Source organism: Sinocyclocheilus rhinocerous, unplaced genomic scaffold, assembly GCF_001515625.1.
Source record: "Sinocyclocheilus rhinocerous isolate Xijiao unplaced genomic scaffold, SAMN03320098_v1.1 scaffold689, whole genome shotgun sequence".
In the NCBI taxonomy this organism is placed as follows: domain Eukaryota; kingdom Metazoa; phylum Chordata; class Actinopteri; order Cypriniformes; family Cyprinidae; genus Sinocyclocheilus; species Sinocyclocheilus rhinocerous.
The window spans coordinates 1,249,827-1,270,316 of record NW_015652129.1 but is presented as its reverse complement, the minus strand read 5'-3'; the positions used below and the strand labels follow the sequence as shown (position 1 = coordinate 1,270,316).

Sequence of the window (20,490 nt, the reverse complement as noted above, 5' to 3'; positions counted from 1 at the left end):
GTGTATATATATATATATATATATATATATATATAATTTTTACAAATTTTTTTTTATACTGTTTTTCTTTAAACTTTTCTACGGACCCCCTAGCGCTTACATTCCTTCAGTTTGAAAACCCCTGTCTTATACCTCATGGGACGTCATACTGAGAATGTTGCCCAATTTTTGGCAGGACCTTGTTAACTGAATCTTTGTTCTTGTATCTCTTCCGCAGGACGCAATGCAGTATGCTTCAGAGTCAAAGGACACAGAGCTGGCTGAGGAGCTGCTGCAGTGGTTCTTGCAGGAAGACAAGAAAGAGTGTTTTGCTGCCTGCCTGTTCACCTGCTACGACCTGCTGAGGCCCGACGTGGTGCTGGAGACCGCGTGGAGGCACAACCTCATGGACTTCTCCATGCCCTACTTCATCCAGGTCATGAGGGAATACCTCAGCAAGGTGAGCCTCCATCCAGAGGATCTTCTGGGTCTGATGGTGGACACAGTTTGGGATGGTAGATGATTAGGAGCCAGGATCAAAGAAATCGCCACGATTGTTTCACGATGTTAATCTTTCGTCTGGGACAGCCGAAAATCGTGCAGTGTTTAGGGCTTTAGATCAAGGTTCCTCAAATCTTTCCCTGGAGGGCCAATGCGCTGCAGAGTTAAGCTCTAACCCTGATCAAACTCACCTACCTGTGATTTTCTAATGATCCTGAAGACATTGATTAGCATGCTCAGGTGTGTTTGATTAGGGTTAGAGCTAAACTCCGCAGGAAAGTGGATCTCGTGGGCCAGATTTGAGGATCCCTGCTTTAGATTAAGCTTTTTCTCAGTGGAAACGCTTTAGGTCTATTCCAAAACCTAGTTTATAAATGCAGCGGTTGCTTTCTGATAGATTCAACTCGCAATTGATTCCGATAAAGTTTGACGTTAACGAGTTGCTAAGCTAATAACGCAGTATTCTAATAAACAAAAATACATAGCACCCTACCCGTTTGCTAAAAACAGTCCATAACTTTTTTTTTTATTGATACCTTTCAGTAAAAATATTTCTCTGGCCGTTAATTATTATTTTATGATTGATGATTATAATCAATTAATTTATATATTTTCTTGAAATGAATTAAAAGTAAAACCATTCTAAAATGCTAAAAGTTAAAATCATTTATTTTAAATGGCACATTTAGTCATAACAAATGTGTAAGTAGGAGAGCTGTTCAGGTGCAACTACATATTCAATATCTGCAGATACCGATATATTAAAATTCCTGTAATCAATATCATGTAAAACACCTTTCAGAAGTTTGGTTTGTTTTTAAAGGATGTCTCTAATGCTCACCAAGGCTGCATTTATTTGATCAAAAATACAGTAAAACCTTAATACCGTGAATATTATTGTTAAAATGTTTTCTATTTTAAAATTTTATTTTAGTTTATTCCTGTGATGTCAAAGCTAGATTTTAGCGGCTATTATTCCTGTTTTAAGTGTCATAATAGCTTTCTAATCTGCTTATTTAATGCTCAAGAAACATTTAATTTTCAGTATACTTTGATGAATAGAAAGTTAAAATGAACAGCATTTATATTAAATATTTTGTATAATTATAAAAGCTTTACTATCACATTTGATCAATTTAATATATCCTTGCTGAATAAAAGTAATAATTTATTTTAAAAAATCTTACTGATTCCAAACATGTGAATGATAGCGGTGTTTCCCCTGCCATTATATTAGGGGGGCGGCCCGACCCCCCAACGGCACCCCCTGCCCCCCTTGGAGGTCAAGTTAATTGTATTTCATTATATTTTCTCTATAGCGCCAGATCACAACAGAAGTCATTTAAAGTTACCTTTCCGATAGAACAGGTCTATACCTTGTTCTTTTATTAAACAAACTAAATAGCCTTTTTATGTTATTTATCTTATTTACACGACGGCATGTCATTTCGGTCTCTACGTTATGGTCACGCTCTCTGTATCACGCACAGCGGAGTTCCGCCCCCGAAGCGCGCGTGCGCGCACACACACACACACACACACACACACACGTGCGCGCACACACAAGTGAGCACACTCCCATTGGTATTTGTAAATATTAAGCCTATTACGACTATTTAAATATGAATTCTTCGTGTCTCTGTGTTAATGAATGACGCAGATGCGCGGTTTTGTTTACCACTGGTACTGAAGCGCGTGACGCTTGCGATGATTTTAACGTCTGCCATCTCACTAAATGAGGACATGAATACATGAACAACATCTCCAGAACTGCTCTGAGAGTCACTTCATGAGCATTTGACCGTTTCATTTGAGTAAAACTATCCTCATATCATATACACACAGAAATGTAAAGGTATTCACGGCAACCCGTCAAAATAAAAGTTCGGTTTAACTTGAAGACATTGCAGCAGAAATATATTACTTTTGTTCAGTAGAATGTACATAATAGGCTACTACTACTACTAAAATGTACACAACACAGAATTTCTGAGCAAAAAATCATAAGGCTATTGTAAGAATAAATGAAACTTGTTTTTATGCTTTCAAATAATTAGAAATGCTAAATCAGAATTTGGAAAATATAAAAATTTCATAAGGCCCTAAATATGTAATTTTTTTAAAACTTTTAATAAATTGATGTTAAATAGTTTGTTTCATAATTTTAATTAATTAGACATGCTTTTTGATTAATACAATTTAATTTAACCATTAAAAAGGAGTCCAGAACCCCCCCCCCCAAAAAGCCGTAAAACACTGGATAGTGTATACCAATATATTGTGCATCCATATTATGACGACTTAAAGGCTGCTTGCTAGGTTTTGGAACAACATTTTAGTACCTTCTTTCCATATTTGTATAATTTGTTGTGTATAATATATGTATAATATGTATATAAACATGTTGAGTTTTATAGTTTTATTTCCTCTTTTATTCATGAACATGTTCAGACCAGACATTTAATCATGAGGAATATTTCATCACCTTAACCTGACTCTTGGATAGCTTACGTGATTTTTTTTTTTTTTTTTTTTTGCAAGTTTAGATTTATAGTGACACTAGGTAATATTGATTCATTTGAACATCTAGTGAATAACAAATGCTAGTAAAGTAACGGAGGATATTTAATTTGTATCTTCTCTGATTTCCCGCTGTTAATTTCTTTGAACACTTCTGGTGATTGCTGCAATTGTTCTCTACCTGCTTTTTGCTTAAGCTGCCACTCTTAAATTCCCTTTCAGGTTGATGCAATTAAGGAAAAGGTGAAGGTTCACTCTTATTCCATCTTTAACACTTGTAGTTTGGAAGACTGAAACTTTGAAGAATCTGCATGAGTTCTTCCCTCCCATGTCACTTTGCTGCTTTTAAATACACACCTTAACTAGACTTTCCTTGAGTTTCTTCTAGATTACTGACCATCCGTTTGCCAGACGCTGTGGTAGTCCGCTTCAGACCTGTAGATGGTAGAAAGCTGGAATTAGCTGATGAATGCCATGAAACTGTAATTTCATTGATTGCCAACTAGACGATTTGAATTTGAAATAATGAATTGTTAAAGATCATCAGCTAATTCTGTTGTAGACTGATTTAGGTAATTAGGTTCAAAATGAGATGACGGCAAAATGAAGTGACCACATATTCACAATTTACATTTTCATAGTTAAAGGGGTCATATGATGCGATTTCAAGTTTTCCTTTCTCTTTGGAGTGTTACAAGCTGTTCGTGAATAGATAAAATCCCTAAAGATTCATTGTTCACGTGCATCTGCGTGGCTCTCACCGTGTCTACACTGGACGCGAGCGACGCGACAAAATACAATGAACCCATTATAATCAGATGCAGCGCGGCACAACAAATCCCCGACAGTAAACTGATGCCACGTTCTCTTTATGATGTACTGACACAAAGTTCAAATTATTGGCAACGGTCACTTTGTCGCGTCCAGTGTAGACAGACTTTGGGACCATTCACATGTTGCGCCTAAAAATGCGTGAGAAAACGGCAGTCGTGCCGCTTTATCCTTTTTTCCAAAGCGCTCGGGAGCTTGCGCTTTCGTGGCGTCTGCCGTTGCTAAGCAACCGTGACCTGTGCTCTCCACGACGACACGGAAGCTTCAACAAAGGATAAATGGATTTCCAGCACTGAAAATCGCGTGCAGTAGCTCTGGTGAAGACACTGTGTCTGTGTGAGAGCAAAAAAAAAAACAAAAAAAACTATCAGTATAAATATAACGATCACTAGCCTATGAAAAAAAACAAATCTTTAAAGGTTATTCACGATTACGTATTGCTGCCAAGGTATCTAGTCTTTACAGTGATTTGTTATATGGAGCTGTTTGGTAGATCGCGATCTATCTAATTCGTTTGTCTACACCGTAATTAAAATGCGGCAGACTTTAATTGACAGTAAAAAAAAGGCAGAACACCATATAACTCCAAACCGGCACCGTAACTTCATTTTGACGCACGACTAAACAAAGGCAGAACGCCATAACTCAATTTGAGCATTCCAAACAAAGTGAAACAGCCGTAACTGGTGTTATACGGTGAGACATGGTTTTATGTTTAAAAAGACAGTACAAGTCATTATAATCCGTAATTATTATTATAATAATTATAATTATAATCCCAACAAATGCCTCGTTTATAATGGGTTTTATTGGTTTTGTCTCGTCGCGCCGGGACACGGCATCACAATATGGTAAGGGTATCACAATATGGTACATTACGGTCACACGCTTGAGGTATTCGGCCAATCACAACACACTGGATAGCTGGCCAATCAGAGCACACCTCGCTTTTCAGACCGATGAGCTTTGTAAAAATCGACTCGTTTCAGAAAGACGGGGCATAGAGGAGAAACAATATTGTACAGTATGTGGAAAATAATGTGTTTTTTTAACCTTAAACCGCATAAATGCATTTCATTACACCAAATACACAAAATAATGTTATTTTTTAGCAACGTCATATGACCCCTTTAATACTTGCATTAAACTAATAGTTGCATGGTTGCTCGATTTGTTTTCAAGCTGCAGTCTAGCGACAGCTATGAGAAAGTGTGGTCCTTCACAAAACTAAAACCATTGTGTGCTGTAGATACTTTACAAGCATGTGTTTTACCGTGTTAGTAGCACCCTTGAAAGGTCAGGGATCGTGGCTGTCGGCTTTGCCTGCCTCTGGAAGCCGTGAATGGCTGTATAAACCATCTCTCACACCGTCACACCTTCACTCTTAATCTGCCTTTCTCTCATGCACTCTTTTTAACATGGGAATAACAAACTACACCTGTGGCATGATTTCTTTCTCTCAACGAAACTTCGACCTGCCGATCGATCTCTTTAAGCCTGCTCAACAACATAATACTCTTAACTTTTAAAAGTTGACATCAGCTGTATGTAGACAACTGAACCCAAATACAACATTTAAAGGGATAGTTCTGTATTCATTTATCTACCCTCATGATGTCCCAAACCTGAAGAGCTGACTGATTTCTGTGAAACACAAATGGAGAAATTTTGAAGAATGTCCCAGGTGCTCTTTTCCATAGATTGAAAATGCAAACAGATGGTGTCAGGCTCCAAAAATGACTAAAAAGTACCATAAAATTCATAAAAAGTTATCATAGAAGACTTGAAAGTCACTTTTATGGGACTTTTAGTCATTTTCAGAGATCAACAACTCCAGTCCCCATTCACTTTCATTATATGAGAAAGAAGAGTTTGAATATTCTTCAAAATGTCTACTTTTGTGCTCCACTGAAGTAAAAAAAAAAAGAAAAAAGTAGATTTGGAATGACATAAGGGTGAGTATTTGATGACAGATTTGTACTTTTTAGGTGAATTATTGCTTTAAATCAAATCATTCAAGGATGGGTAAGATACCCAGAACAGTCAGCTACTGCTACTGTCAACTCAACATCACACATACACGCACGCATACATACATACATACATATATACATATATATATATATAGGTAGAAGCATCCGGCCCCCCAGTGTTTCCACATCGTCCAATCCGGCCCCCTTTAGGAAAAGTTTGGACACCCCTGGTCTAACCGTTGTAACTTGGCTTTTACTTGCTTATTGGTCATGTATATCAGATTATGGTTTTGGTTGTTTTATGGTGGTAAGGCACCTATAGGTCTTTTGTAAGTCTCAGTTTCTATTATTCGCACAATGACTTCCTTTTTCTCGCAGGGGCATCTTTCACAGAACCTGTCCAATGAGCAGCGTCCTCTCACTTTAAATATACACAAAGTGAGACCATTAGTTTGAATAAAGGTGCGGTCACATTTACAGTTTCGGCAAATTTTTGCGGTTGAAATCCAGTCAAATCAATACGAAACTAAATGCGGGGAAAATATTTACTCGCACAGATTGTGCATGTGAAGCGCAGATTGTGCATGTGAATTCACCACACTGACCAACAGAAAGCTGCTTGGTTTGAAAGTGACTTCTGTGTGAGCTGTGCTTTATACACGGCTACACTATTGACAATACTTTTTTCCCGGCAATATTTTCCTGAATTTTTCGCTAATGTGATCGTACCTGAAGAGGGTTCTGTTTTCTACATATGCATTGTTAATTAATAGGATACTGACTGACTGTATGGTGGACCATCCTTTGCTAGTACCAAGTCTTTGTTATCGACTGAATTGACAAAGCCATAGTGACCATGATTACATGTGAAATGCATAGACCAGTAGTACATAATAGGATGCTTATTTCAATGGGAAGTGTTTGGCGTCGGGTATGGAGTGCCTTGGCAAGAAGCTCGTGCCCTGAGACCTGCTTTGAAAGCGTGTGCACCTTGTATTAAGCTTGGCTTTATGCATCTCCCATGAATGGTCCCATCCATCAGTCATTGCCCCCTTTCTTCAGAGTATTTATCTCTCCTCATTGTTCCACTCTTGTCCTTCTTTCTCGCTCTCCTTCATTCAGGTTGACAAGTTGGATGCTTCAGAGTCTTTGAGGAAAGAGGAAGAACAGCTCACAGAGGCACAACCCATTGTCTATGGTAGGACCATTACTCTGCTCCTTCATCTAAGAAAGAAAAACTTTTTATAACTCCACTACAAATTATTGGTCAAGCAATATGGTATTTATATGGCTAATACAGATATCTAGAAGTGACTTGTTTTAATAATATATTATATTTTATTTTAGGTTTTATTTAAAATAATTGTTGTTTTCCAATTTATTTTGTTTTTGTTATTTTGTGTTTTTGGTTTTGTTTGGTTTAATACTAGCAAGCATGAATGAAATTTATATTTAATTCACATATATAATTAATGTAATATTTTCACTCAAATTTTTGCCGTAACCTCAAAATACCTAAAATGCCACAATATATTAGCTTATCATGTTACATTTTGTGTACATTTTATTTTATTAGAAATATAGATTTTTTTTTGTTTAACGCTAGGAAGTAGCAAAATATAATAGAGGAATTTATATTTAATTTGCATATATAAAAATATTTGCAGTAACCTTAAAATACATAATATGCCAAAATATAAGTTTATCGTTTCACATTTGATTTTATTTTATATTAAGTTATTTACTTTTTTTTTGTTTTTGTTTTTTGTTTGTTTTTGTTTAATGCTAGCAAGTAGAGTCACATTTATATTTAATTCACATGTATAATTTATGTAATTTCCACTAATAAAATATTTGCAGTATCCTCAAAATACCAGATACTGGCTTATCACATTACATTTTTTTTGTTTTGTTTGGTGTTGTTTTATTTTTGTTGTTTTGTTGTTTGTTTAGTGCTAGCAAATATAAATGTAATTTATAATTATATAATATACATATATAATGTATGTAATATTTTCACTTAGAAATATGTGCAATAACCTTTTTGGTATTTTGTTTGTTTATTTGTTTTTTTTGTTTAATGCTAGCAAGTATCAATGAAATTGATATTTAATTATATTATATACATATACAATTAATGTAATATTTTCACTCAAAAAATTTCAATTAACCTCAAAATACAGAATATGCCCAATATATTGGCCTATCACCATAACAAATGCTGAGTAGTCTGGTGTAAAATAATTTACAGTTGCATACTAAACCCATTGAATGAGACGAACAACCTGTGGTAGGTAGTTTTTGTATTAATGCTCCTGTGTTTGATCATTTTTCCCAGGCACACCCCAGCTGATGCTCACTGCAGGCCCCAACGTCGCAGTTCCCCCACAGCAGCCTTACGGCTACGGCTACCCCACGCCGACTGGTTACGGCCAACCCGCACAGCCAGGCTTCGGCTACGGCATGTGAAGCCCTCCTGCCCACAGCTGTCCATCCATCGCTCCTTAAGTTCCTTACTAGCTTATTGTGGTCTACTCACAAGGTTATATAAAGTAAAAAAATAAAAAAAAATTATTTAAATTATTTTCCTTAAGATGCAATGAAGGACTTCATTTTTCTTTGTGCTGTCAAAGAAAATAATCGGACCACATTTTTGTTATTTCACATTCCATATTTAAGGCTACTTATATCACAAGTTTTTCTTTCTTTTTTTTTCCTTTTTTTTGTGAGCTGATTTTTTTTAAGGGGGCATGGGTTGTGTATGTAAGTGGAGTGTCGAGAAGAGCAATTAACCTTAAAATATGTCGTGAAGCATCTGATTTGCACTCTGTCGTGAGAGGAAACTAATGTAGATTCTCTTAATTTTGATGTATTGTATGTGAAGAGCTTACACTGTCAGTCTGTTTAATGCATTTCATTATTGTATATTCTGAAAAAAGGTTAAACAATATTTGAAAATGAACGTATGCATCCATGGGTACATTTAGCTAACACTAAGTAATAATCTGATATTCTACACAAATATGTAGCTGTATGGAAATTTTAAGCGCATACAGACATGAATATAGTAAATGATTTTAATCCCTTAGCCTAAACAGGTTTCCCCGATCGACCTCGTAGTTGTTAACATCTCATTCACTCCATGTGTAACAGGTGACCTTTCCTTGTATTGAATACAGTGCTCTTTCTTGTGTGAATCCATTTCCATAAATGAGCAAGGGATACATTGATTCTTCTGACTTCTGTGTTTACTCATCCGATTCTTTGTATTGAGGTTTGTGTGTGCCAGGTGTCGTGCTGTTCTAGCTCACTATTCGTAGTGTACAGAAGAATGAATACGCAAATGGATACCAATGCTTTGTCCACCTGTAAGATTTGTGTGCGATCTGCAGATTCAGAAAACTGGGGAATAAATTCACACGATTGTGATTTATTTTGGTGGCTTGATTGTAAAGTGGCAAAGATTAAAATGAAACTCGTCCATTCTCCATCATATAGCTTGCCACTTTGTTTTTCTACAAATCACAGACACAGCAGCCATTAAAGGTGCACATGGTCTTTTGTTTCAGTTTTGCTAGTGGATATGACGGTCATATTGGAAGGAACTGAAAAAATATTTTGTGTAGTTAGCCATAATTTATTATATATTACACAAAAAGAAAAAATCGGCAGGATCATATGATCTCAACATGGTGGCGCCCATGAGGCGACTCCCTTCATGTACAATAAATGGACATTTATTAGGCTACTGATGTAATGGAACATATTTTACACAAATTTAATCTAAAACTTTAAAATGAGGGAGAATTGCGGAGACTTTAAATTTGCAGAAATGTATATTTGTAAACATGTTCATTTATATCAATCTATAAGAGAGAAGCCTGGAAAATTTTTTTACAATTCAACACAGTTTAGACGTGTATAAATAGGCACACGGGAAAGGACAGGAACTTCCTTCGGTCATTCGATAGTACGCTAGAAAATCTTGAGAAGTCAGGTATTCTGATCCCGGATATGCGTGTAGCAGAATAAAAGTGTTGATTGGTCATCCTAAAATAGCCTTTCTATTTTTGTCATCGACAGAGCCCCCAAGCCATACGGCGAAGCTGCTGTGCGATATCCTAAATTAAAATTTACAAACTTTCTATAATATTGAGAGCGTGGTGAAAATGTCAGCCAAACTAAAGCTCGCTGAATTTTAGCGGTATGATAAAATCGACTCAACAGATGCCAAGTCAGCGGACAGTCGTTCTCTCTGGGTCTTTTATTTTGAAACGACTGAACCGTTCTCCTGCTGAACGTGAGTCATTTCCTGTGGCTGTTGTCGCTTATTGCTGCTGTCAGGACGGAAGAGTGGTTGCAGGTATGACTGTCTCTTCACTTTACATGACCTCTGTTATGACACTTTTCTCTCTTTTTAGCCTAAAAGTATGTGAACATCACTATGTAATCGACGCTGAGTCTGAAATCAAATATAAACAGCGACAGGGGACTCAAAGCTAACCTAGATAGCTAATTCTTGCCGGTTCATCACCCACATGGACTGTTTGAAATAAATAAAACCTGTAAATGGAATCCGGAAATGGTATTTTGTTTTTCAAATAATTGGTAATTACCCAACAGGTGTTCAAAATTCTCATATACTACAACCCTATTTAATCAGTTGGTTGATTTTCTGCTACGAAGTTATAGCTTAGTTGGGTTAGCTTAAGTGCTAGTTAAAGGTCCTAGTTCAACCTATACAGGTGATCAGAGTCCTGTGATGGAAATAAAGGAATATACTGGTACTAGAATACATTATAATTCCTTCTTTTTCGTCAGTTTTATTGATTGTAATGGTCTTTGGGATCATCAGATTATTTAAAAAAAATAAATAATTTTTTTTAAATCAACGTTTGTTACATTTATTCCCTAAAGACTAACTACTAATCCACTCAAGGTTTTCTTGAGGACAAACCACCACCAACACTTCCAAATTTGATTTGAGATGTTTGTCTGCCTTCGGCAAACTTCCCAAGACCTCAGTGAGTCATGTTTTAGCGGCTGTCATTTTTGATGACATTACAAAGTTTGTTTTCTGTGTGCAGGTGTCTGAACTGTAAACAGTAGTGGGAGATGGCTGCAAATGGAGCAGAATGTGAACAGCCACAGAAAAGACTAGGCCCTAAAGACAAGCAGAATGGCAGTTCTACAGGTTTGTTAAGCGGATGGAAAGCTGATTTAATCAATTACCTGCTGGCAGCCACAGCGTAACCCTCAGCTGAGCTGGTCAAGGGTCAGGACCAGAGATAAACAGACCTGCTCTAGTCACGGATAGATTGATCTATCATCATTGATCTTAAAGAAATAGTTCACCCTAAAATGAAATAATTTTTGCTGAAAATGTACTCACCCTCAGGCCAATTTGGCATCACTTGCTCACCAATGGATGCTTTGCATGTTGTTTTAAAATATAATTGAATGGTATTTTAAAAGCTTGTGTATTGTACCCACAGATTCATCTCTGAGAGAGAGAAAGCAGCTGGACAAGGAAGAGCGTCTCTCTTTAGTACTGTGGAAGAGGCCTGTTACCACACTACAGTATTTCTGCATAGAAACCCTCATTACCCTGAAAGAATGGACGTGGAAGTAAGAAATTTAGTTTACACTCACTCACAATTGTACACTCAATTTTTTTATGTCTTTTATATATAGTTTATGGGAAGTTTAACCACGTTATTTGTCCTTGTGTCTGTACTTGTATGGTGAAATTGATTTCCTATCAATGCTAAAAAAGTGAAATGGCACCGAGTGATATTTACAACTATCATTCAGGGTCTTTCCTGAGGGAACTGAATACATTTCAAAAGTTTGAAGTCAGAAAATAAAAGTGTTAATTTCTTTAAAAATGTGTGTATATATATATATATATATATATATATATATATAATGCATGTAGGCATTTTTTGTAAAGAGATTAATACTTTTATTTAGCAAGGATGCATTAAATTGATAAAAAATGACACTAAAGATTACAAAAGATTTCCATTTTTAAATAAATGTTCTTTTAAATGTTCTATTCATTAAAGAAATTCTGAAAAAAAGTGAATCAGTTTCCATAAAAATATGAAGCAGCACAACTGTTTGAAAAAATAATTTGTTCCTTGAGTAGCAAATCAGCATATTAGAATGATTTCTGAAAGATCATGAATACTGGAGTAATGATGCTGAAAAATCAGCTTGGCATCACAGCATCACTTTATGTTGAAATAGTAGTATTTTAAATTGCAATATATAATAGTAAAATTACTGTTATTACTGTATTTCTGATCAAATAAATGCAGACTTGATGAGCACAAGACTTCAAAATAATGAAAAAAATCTTTTGACTCCAAACCTTTGAACTGTAGGGCTAATTGGGATTATTTTAATTCATTTATAGTCATACTTCTAATCAGATCCACCTGTTAGTAATGGAATCAAACCTACTTTTAATAGTACAGATCAGTATTCAGTGGCTATTTATTTATTTTGCAGGCTTTGGCAGAGAAGAGGTGTGGTATTTTTGACTGTAGTCCTTTTTTCACTTTTCTCAATGGCTTACTCAATAGAAGGAGCACATCAAGAGGTGAGCTCAGGGGCTTCTACAGCATCTTTGTTGTAGCCAGAATTGTTGTATTGTTAATGTAATTGAATTATTGTAACATTTCTTAAGATCAGTTTCTTTCTAAAGCTTCTATAAGGTAGTCATTTAGAGAATTTATTCCTCTGAAGCGTCTTGATTCTTTATCAACTTAGTGTTTGTATTGTTTGTAGTATGTCCAGTACCTGGAGAAGAAGTTCCTGTGGTGTGCCTACTGGGTAGGCCTGGGTATTTTGTCTTCAGTCGGTCTTGGCACTGGACTGCACACTTTCCTTCTGTACCTGGTAAGAATTCTTATGCTGGACCCCGCTGTATGTATGTAAATACATACATTTATATGACCTCAATGGTTACAAACACGGTCTGAAACACATCTAAGGTGGTCTTTACATACGGTACAGTCAGTTATTCCCCTAAATGAACTGTTAGGGGCCCAGTGGGACCCTCTGTCAAAAGGGAAGTGTATGTGTGCTCGATGTTCCACTGGAGTATATTAATAGTGTGACAGTGAGAGCATGTGCTCCTCTGCTTCTCTACAGCAGATCTCGTAATCAGAACCTTCCACCAGTTTCCACTGACTCAGACTGAACTGCGAGACCGTGGTCAGAGTGTCCACTTCCACTGGCTGTGGTGAAAGTCACACCCCTTCTTTGTCACAAGAGAACTCTAGTACTTTGTGCTCAGTTTGTTTTGCATTGTGAAAGAATGGGATGTGAAAGTGCAAATATGCACAGTGTTTCACCACCAGACTTTTGTGCAAAGATGAAAATTTTTCCACACGTCGAACTCTTTTAAAAAAAATTTTTTTTTAAATCTTTTTTAATTTAAGGACAAAAACTATAGAGAAAAAAGCACACACAAAATAATTATTATAATTATTAATATTACTTTTTAGGGCAGTCACGGTCAGTTTTATACACCTAACTTTGGGGGGAAAAAAAATACACTTAATATACTTTAATATTATATTTTTTTTCCTTGGGGTTGGTAAAATTAATTGATTAATTATTATAAATTATTAGAATTTAAAATAACAGATTTCTATTTAAATATTTATTGATGTGATGCAAAGCTGAATTTTCAGCATCATTACTCCAGTTTTCAGTGTCACATGATCCTTCAGAAATCATTCTAATATGCTGATTTACTGCACAAGAAACATTTCATATTATTATCAATGTTGAAAACTGTTGAGCTGCTTCATATTTTTGTGGAAACTGTGTTTTGTGGAAACTTTTTTTTTTCAGGATTCTTAATTAATAGAAAGTTCAACAGAACAGTGTTTATTTGAAATAATTTTTTTTGTAACATTATAAATTCCTGTTACTTTTGATCACCTAATTGTTGGTGGGTCTTTGGCACCAAAAGCCCTGTTTTAAACTTTAATATAAGGAAACGGTTAATATAAGGAAACCAGCCCGTCAAAACTAGCAGGTTCTCATCATCTGCATCTAATGATTGAGTTTGGGAAGTGGCTTGTGTCAGGTTTCAGTGTCTGGGAAATCAACTCAATTGAATGAGTTAACCAGATAAAACAGTCGTTGTATCAGGCTCTTTGCTGTGACACCGTCATGAGCTCATTCCTCTGAAAGTGACTAAAAAATGGTCCTGACTCTGGCTGACATCACCTCTGCCTGTAAAGATCCCAACAGTCAGCAGAGTAACATAAGACTAACATCAATATTTAGACTGGGTTTAGGTTTAACAGGCTTTTTAATGCAGGTTTTGGATATCTTGTTGCTTTATGGTTATCATAAAGCAACGTTTGAAGTGAGAAAATAAAGGTTTCCGTATCACTTAATGCATCTGTATGGTATTTTCTGTTGGATTAAGGTTGATTCGGATGGATCTGTCCACTGAATGGTACCACCTGAGTCATTCTTGCCTCCTTCGGTTATGCAAGGTTAATCAGAGGTTAAAAATGCTAGACATGGTATATTGTCCAGTCTCCTCTCCCACGTATCATCTCCCACGGACGGACCGACTGTGGGAATGAATGACATCAATGTCTGTTTTCACTTAGCAAATGAATTGTCATTCAGTAGGTGTTGCGGTTTTTCCATCGCGCTGCATTGATGTCACAAGTTTTTTGCGGTTGCATTTGAACCACAAGTGCTTTTGAGGTAGTTTTATGTACTTGGTCAACGAACAATTGTTTATTTTACTTGTGAGGTTCTAGTCTTAGAAATGTATCAAGCTGTGCATGTGAGCGCTCATGGAAAAGAAATGTTCATGCTCACGTGAAGTATTATTTCAGTCTGTAAACATGTGATTGCATCATTTCCTCCAGGGTCCACACATAGCTTCTGTCACCCTGGCTGCATATGAATGTGGCTCTGTGAATTTTCCCGAGCCGCCCTACCCAGCCCAGATAGTGTGTCCGGAGGAGGTCCTGCAGGAGAGCATCTCATTATGGACCATCATGTCGAAGGTTCGCCTGGAGGCCTGCATGTGGGTGAGTGTTTTCACAGTGCAGTCTTTCCTCATCAAGTACTAAAGCTGCTCACTTTAAGGCACTCTTGAAAGTCAAAACTCTTGCCAAGTGTAAAAAGCGGTCACTAAATTTTGTGGACTTATTTCAAACCTGCAACAAGTATGATGTCACCGATTTTTATCTTTTTTTAATTATTAAATAATTTTGTTATAAACATTTGCTAATAATGCTTTGCATCAGCTTTTTAATTTAAGTTTGCATTATTTAAAACTTCTGTTTATGCAAATCCTTTGCGTTTGATTATCAGAAGTCAATCTAATGTTTTGATCCTTTTTGGCATCTTTTGCCATATAAATTCATATCTCAAGCTTGAACTATGATATGCTGTGAAAGTCTATTGCATGTATGCCTATGTTCTCAAAAACCTTTATGATGAATCACATGTTGTCCCCATTAGGCTCATCATTTGTGACTGTTTGCAGGGTGCGGGCACAGCTATTGGAGAGCTGCCTCCTTACTTCATGGCAAGGGCGGCACGGCTGTCTGGAGCAGATCCTGATGATGAAGACTATGAGGAATTTGAGGAGATGCTGGAGCAGGCACAGAGCGCACAGGTCAGGATCTCATACTGGACCTGCATGTCCGAACCTTCACCTTCACACAGGCAGCAGTTCCTTTTGATCATCATTAGGAGCTCCGGTAGATGTTCAAAGCTTAACTAACCATTTCCTTCCAGTGCTCCGACAGTGATGCCCCCCATGATGCAGCTGATACTGTATCCTGTTAGTGGGAGGTGTCCCAGTGTCTTATTCCCATGAGCCATCACTATTGTGGTTCACTTATGGGTCACATGATTTCTTGGAAGGGCTCTCCCCTGACTTCCAGTAAACCCTTTGAGCAGCGGGTGACTCAGAAGTAGAGCTTCCCTTTAATCACAGCCTCTTAGTGTCTAAGTGGACCCCACATGGTCTGCCTTCACACAAAGATTTTTAATTGGAGCACTTTAATATGGTGCATTTTACCCCAGAGTTTAGTGATTAATCAGCAAAATGGCACACTTTTTATTTATTTATTTTGCAGAATTATACACAAAAGTAATTATTTTAAATAATTTTTGTAAAATATATTTGAAAAGTTTTTTTATAATGTTTTATTTCTTTGTAATTTAGCTGAAAGTTTACTTCATAAATTGTTCTAAAACAATATACAATTAATAATTTATTTAAATATAAAAAAATAATTATAATAAAATACAAATAGTTCCTAATTATTTAATATTTTTGATATGATTTTAGATTTTAAATAAATTGTTTCAAATAATATAAAGTCAATTTTATATAGCAGTAGTAAAAAGTCATGTAGATTGGTGAATCCTAAGATCAATTGTCTATGTCAAGCCCAAATATCTTTTTTTTTTATTTTTTACCTAAATGTTAAAATTGTCACATTTCTTACAGGATTTTGCAACAAGAGCCAAGCTTGCAGTGCAAAACATGGTGCAGAAAGTGGGATTTTTTGGAATTCTAGCTTGTGCCTCCGTAAGTAACTTTCTTGAACGTTTTTTCCCATTTTATCCCACATTTCTGTTTTTTTTTTTTTCACTATTCTGAGATATTAACACCGAATTGTGAGCTATTCAAGACTTTCAAGAAATAAACGTTCAATTCTGAGAAGAAAAGTCTGAATTGACATATCGCTAAGCCCCGCCCCCCTTAGTTACTGTTGCTCCCTCGGACAAACAAACGGAGCTGCTCACTGTCTTCCAATGACAGCTGTCAGCGTGAAAGCCTTGTCCCACGATGTTTTTAAACAATTTTGGACACAGAAGAGCCACCATTCAAGTGGGAATTAAATATGCCATGGAGGGATATATAAAATATTTTAAAATAAATACGGTGGGTAACTCGAAGGGAGGGTTTACAGATCACAATGCAAGCGGGAGAAGTCTCATGTTACAGGCGTCACGATCGCGGATGACAACACGCAGGATCAACACTGTTCATGTATCGCAGGGTACGATTAAATTAATGTACATTTAACCAGTTTAATATGGAGAGACACTGAAATGTAGACCTTCGTTTATGTGTTTTTGATCTACACTGTGCATGACGTGAGAACAGTTCGCTATTTAGGTTTGTAATAGCATTGACTCACTAACTTTAACGTTAGCTGGTTTTAGCCAGAGATACCTTGCTGAAACGCAAGATGACATTAACGGTCTACTTGAACAGCTGAACATTGTAAGTTAATGAGAGTATGACAACCAGAAAATGAACGTTTTTTTCTTCATTGTGATTGGGGTTGAATGCTTAGGGACATTTTGCTGTTTTGGTTGGGTTTAGGAAATGTAATAAATTCTATTGCCTATCCTTGAATCAGTGTTACAAGTACCGCAGGCACATCGTTTTTTCCATTTTTGTAAACACCATCAAACCGTTGAGCACTTCGGATCTTCCAATGTTTCTCTATTGGCGCTTAAACCTAAAGATGTCCGAGTTCCGCTCCCTGTGCAACTGATACTCGACTGCCATTGACATTAACGTTAACTTGTTTTAGCCAGAGATACCTTGCTGAAACGCAAGATGACATTAACGGTCTACTTGAACAGCTGAACATTGTAAGTTAATGAGAGTATGACAACCAGAAAATGAACGTTTTTTTCTTCATTGTGATTGGGGTTGAATGCTTAGGGACATTTTGCTGTTTTGGTTGGGTTTAGGAAATGTAATAAATTCTATTGCCTATCCTTGAATCAGTGTTACAAGTACCGCAGGCACATCGTTTTTTCCATTTTTGTAAACACCATCAAACCGTTGAGCACTTCGGATCTTCCAATGTTTCTCTATTGGCGCTTAAACCTAAAGATGTCCGAGTTCCGCTCCCTGTGCAACTGATACTCGACTGCCATTGGCTCATCTGCGTTCGAGGGGAGGGGCTTACCGATAGGTCAGTTGTGAGATATAATCTTGCAATTAACTTTATTTGGTGCTGAAACAAACTAAAAAAATTGCGATATTCAAACTCCGAATTCAGAGAAGAAAAGCCAGAATTGCAAAATGTAAACTCAGAATTGAGAGAGAAAGTCACAATTACCTTTATTTTTTTATATATTATGAAATGTTATATATTATGAATGGAGTATGTCTCTTCATTTACTTACCTCTATCATTTTTTTTATAAAATGTCTTTATTTTTGCCTATTTCATTATTACAGATTTCAAATGTAAATGGTTTACAGTAACCTATCCAGTGTGAATAAGCAGTTAATGTTCTGCGTTCACTGGGTTTAATGCAATACTTGAATACTTGGTACTGAGTTTCACATTGATTTTCCAGTATATTATCTTTCAGTGTTTACCAATGCTTACAATGTTTCTCAGATCCCAAATCCCTTGTTTGACCTGGCTGGAATCACCTGTGGTCATTTCCTGATTCCATTCTGGACCTTCTTTGGAGCGACTCTCATCGGAAAGGCCATTATTAAGATGCACATTCAGGTATGTAAAGAGTATGAAAACAAATATGTTACATATTTGTTAAACACTTCTGAACAAAAGTGTTTTGCTTTTTGAGTGAGTCATAATTAAAGAGATAATTCCCATAAAGTAATTTTTCAGTTGACTGGTGCCACTAGATCATCAAAGACACACCTTTGCATGTAGCTCCTCGGAGTTTTAAATGTTGACTAAGCAGATTCTAGACAGCGGTGCATTTGATGTCTTCAGGTCTGCTTATTTCATCCAAATGATCAAATCATGAGCATGAGCGAGTCAGTGATCTCACCGGGTGTCACATGTCTCCTAAAGACACGAAACATAAGATCTGCTGCATGCAGCCGCCGCCTTGAGGAACGTGCCGTTGATTCATTGTCTGACAATGTTTATCTACTTTTTGCTTCTCTACAGAAACTATTTGTTATCATAACATTCAGCAAGCACATAGTGGAGCAGATGGTCTCTCTGATTGGGTGAGTAACGACACCAGCGTGAGATGAATATGGACACCCTGTGTAAACATTGCTAAACCAACGCTAAACATTATAGCGAATAAATAACAGCTACATGAATCAAGAATGCATGAAATTATAGTGGTTGTGCACATTCTGAAGATGGTTTGTTTGCTTTTGGCTTTATGAGTGGTAATTTAAAAGTTTTTTTTTAATGCTTGCCTGCAAACCCCTTTCACACAGTCCGATTCTTAGCATTGTTTGTTTAGTCTGAATCATCTATAGTTTCTGTTCCTCTGTACTGCTCAATCCGTCCAGGTCACATTTCACCTAAAAATCATAAAATTGTATTGCGTAAATTGATCCTATTTTAAGACCATTAAGATTTTTTTGTTTCTCTGTCGTGCCATTGACATTGAAGTACATCAGAGCTCAAAGCTAAAGCCTTGGGTGAGGGAAGATGTGCTTAATTGCCATTTAAAAACGGTTAAAAACCTGTAGTTGACTATTAAGACTGTTTATGATCATCTTTGTAATGCTTTTCATTTGATTGTAGGGTGAAATGAGACCTTGAGATACACCAACACTACATTTGCATCACATACTAAAGCCACTTATTAGTAAGCATGAGAAATCTTCACCATTTATGGTGATGTCTGTGAGTTTAGCAGGGGATGCAGTCAGAATTGAGATGATGTAGCAGAGTGACTCAAAAGTAGAGATGTGGTCTCCATGTTGGAACTCAAAAGAACAAATGAAACTACTAGTCATCTCTGAATGAGGCGCGTCAGTTGTAGCTTTATAATCAAGCCACATCGAAAGCACTTCATAATTACGAGTTTCATCACATGAATTCGATGTGCCGCTCAAACTTGAGGTTGTTAATCATCAGCCTGTTGGAGTTTTCTTGTGGTGAGACCAGTAACATTCAGACTTCATATTGTGGTTCCTTCAATAATATTTCTGCGCTTTTCGATGTAATAAAGATATGATAATTGCATCTGAAACTGAAGATATGTGGTGCAGAAGTATTATAATTGATCCTACATGATAGCTTGGTTTTACTGACATTCACGCCCACCCAAAACTGGGCGGTTCTTTCTACATGGCAGTGATGACACAATATTGAGTCACTTCCTCATTAATTGCTTTAGAGCAGTTCCTACAGAAGCCTGGCTGCTATAAGTGAGGGTTCAGAGAGCTTCTGTCTCATTGTACTGGAGGCTTCAGTGAAGGAATCTAGTGGACTGTTGGCGGCTTCGGTTCCTGGTAAGGCTTTGCTAATCATATCTTTATTTTTTGGGACAGTATTATCCCTGGAATCGGAGCATCTCTTCAGAAACCTTTTAGGGAGTACTTGGAGGCCCAGAGAACCAAGCTTCATAACCCAGCGGGCGATGGAGCAGCAGCAGTAAGAATGAACAAATGTCCTCTCATTTCATTTATTTAATTGCATTTTTTGTTAATATGATAAATATATTAAAAAAAATTGTTTATTACTCTCATTCAATTTCATTCTCACATTTTATTTTATTATTTTATTTAGAAACCTTTTACTTGATTCTAAAAATATTAAAGGCTAATTTAATTTGGCCCAGAAATCGTGAGTAATTCTGATTGTTTTAATGCTTAAATTTTTTGATTAAAAAAAATAAATAAATAATAAATAAATAAATATATGAAC

The 20,490-nt window shown here is 36.4% G+C and overlaps 2 protein-coding genes across 5 annotated transcripts in view; both read left to right on the top strand.

Moving 5' to 3' along the window:
- Positions 1–8,483, top strand: part of LOC107713425 (clathrin heavy chain 1-like) — a 34,264-nt gene extending 25,781 nt beyond the window's left edge. The window contains exons 31-33 of the mRNA XM_016518911.1: positions 218–439; positions 6,927–7,002; positions 8,143–8,483. Coding sequence (XP_016374397.1) covers positions 218–439; positions 6,927–7,002; positions 8,143–8,273 — 429 coding nt within the window. The 3' untranslated portion in view covers positions 8,274–8,483. The remainder of the gene's footprint in view (positions 1–217; positions 440–6,926; positions 7,003–8,142) is intronic.
- A 1,595-nt stretch (positions 8,484–10,078) lies between these two features.
- LOC107713468 (vacuole membrane protein 1) overlaps positions 10,079–20,490 on the top strand; it is an 11,821-nt gene continuing 1,409 nt past the window's right edge. Inside the window, exons 1-11 of one of the 4 annotated variants that reach the window (XM_016518980.1) lie at positions 10,079–10,167; positions 10,892–10,998; positions 11,300–11,432; positions 12,321–12,411; positions 12,600–12,710; positions 14,717–14,881; positions 15,343–15,474; positions 16,318–16,398; positions 18,241–18,357; positions 18,766–18,827; positions 20,115–20,217. In XM_016518980.1, the coding sequence (XP_016374466.1) occupies positions 10,920–10,998; positions 11,300–11,432; positions 12,321–12,411; positions 12,600–12,710; positions 14,717–14,881; positions 15,343–15,474; positions 16,318–16,398; positions 18,241–18,357; positions 18,766–18,827; positions 20,115–20,217 (1,074 nt within the window). In that variant the 5' untranslated portion in view covers positions 10,079–10,167; positions 10,892–10,919. The other 3 variants (XM_016518982.1, XM_016518983.1, XM_016518981.1) reach the window with 3 other exon arrangements.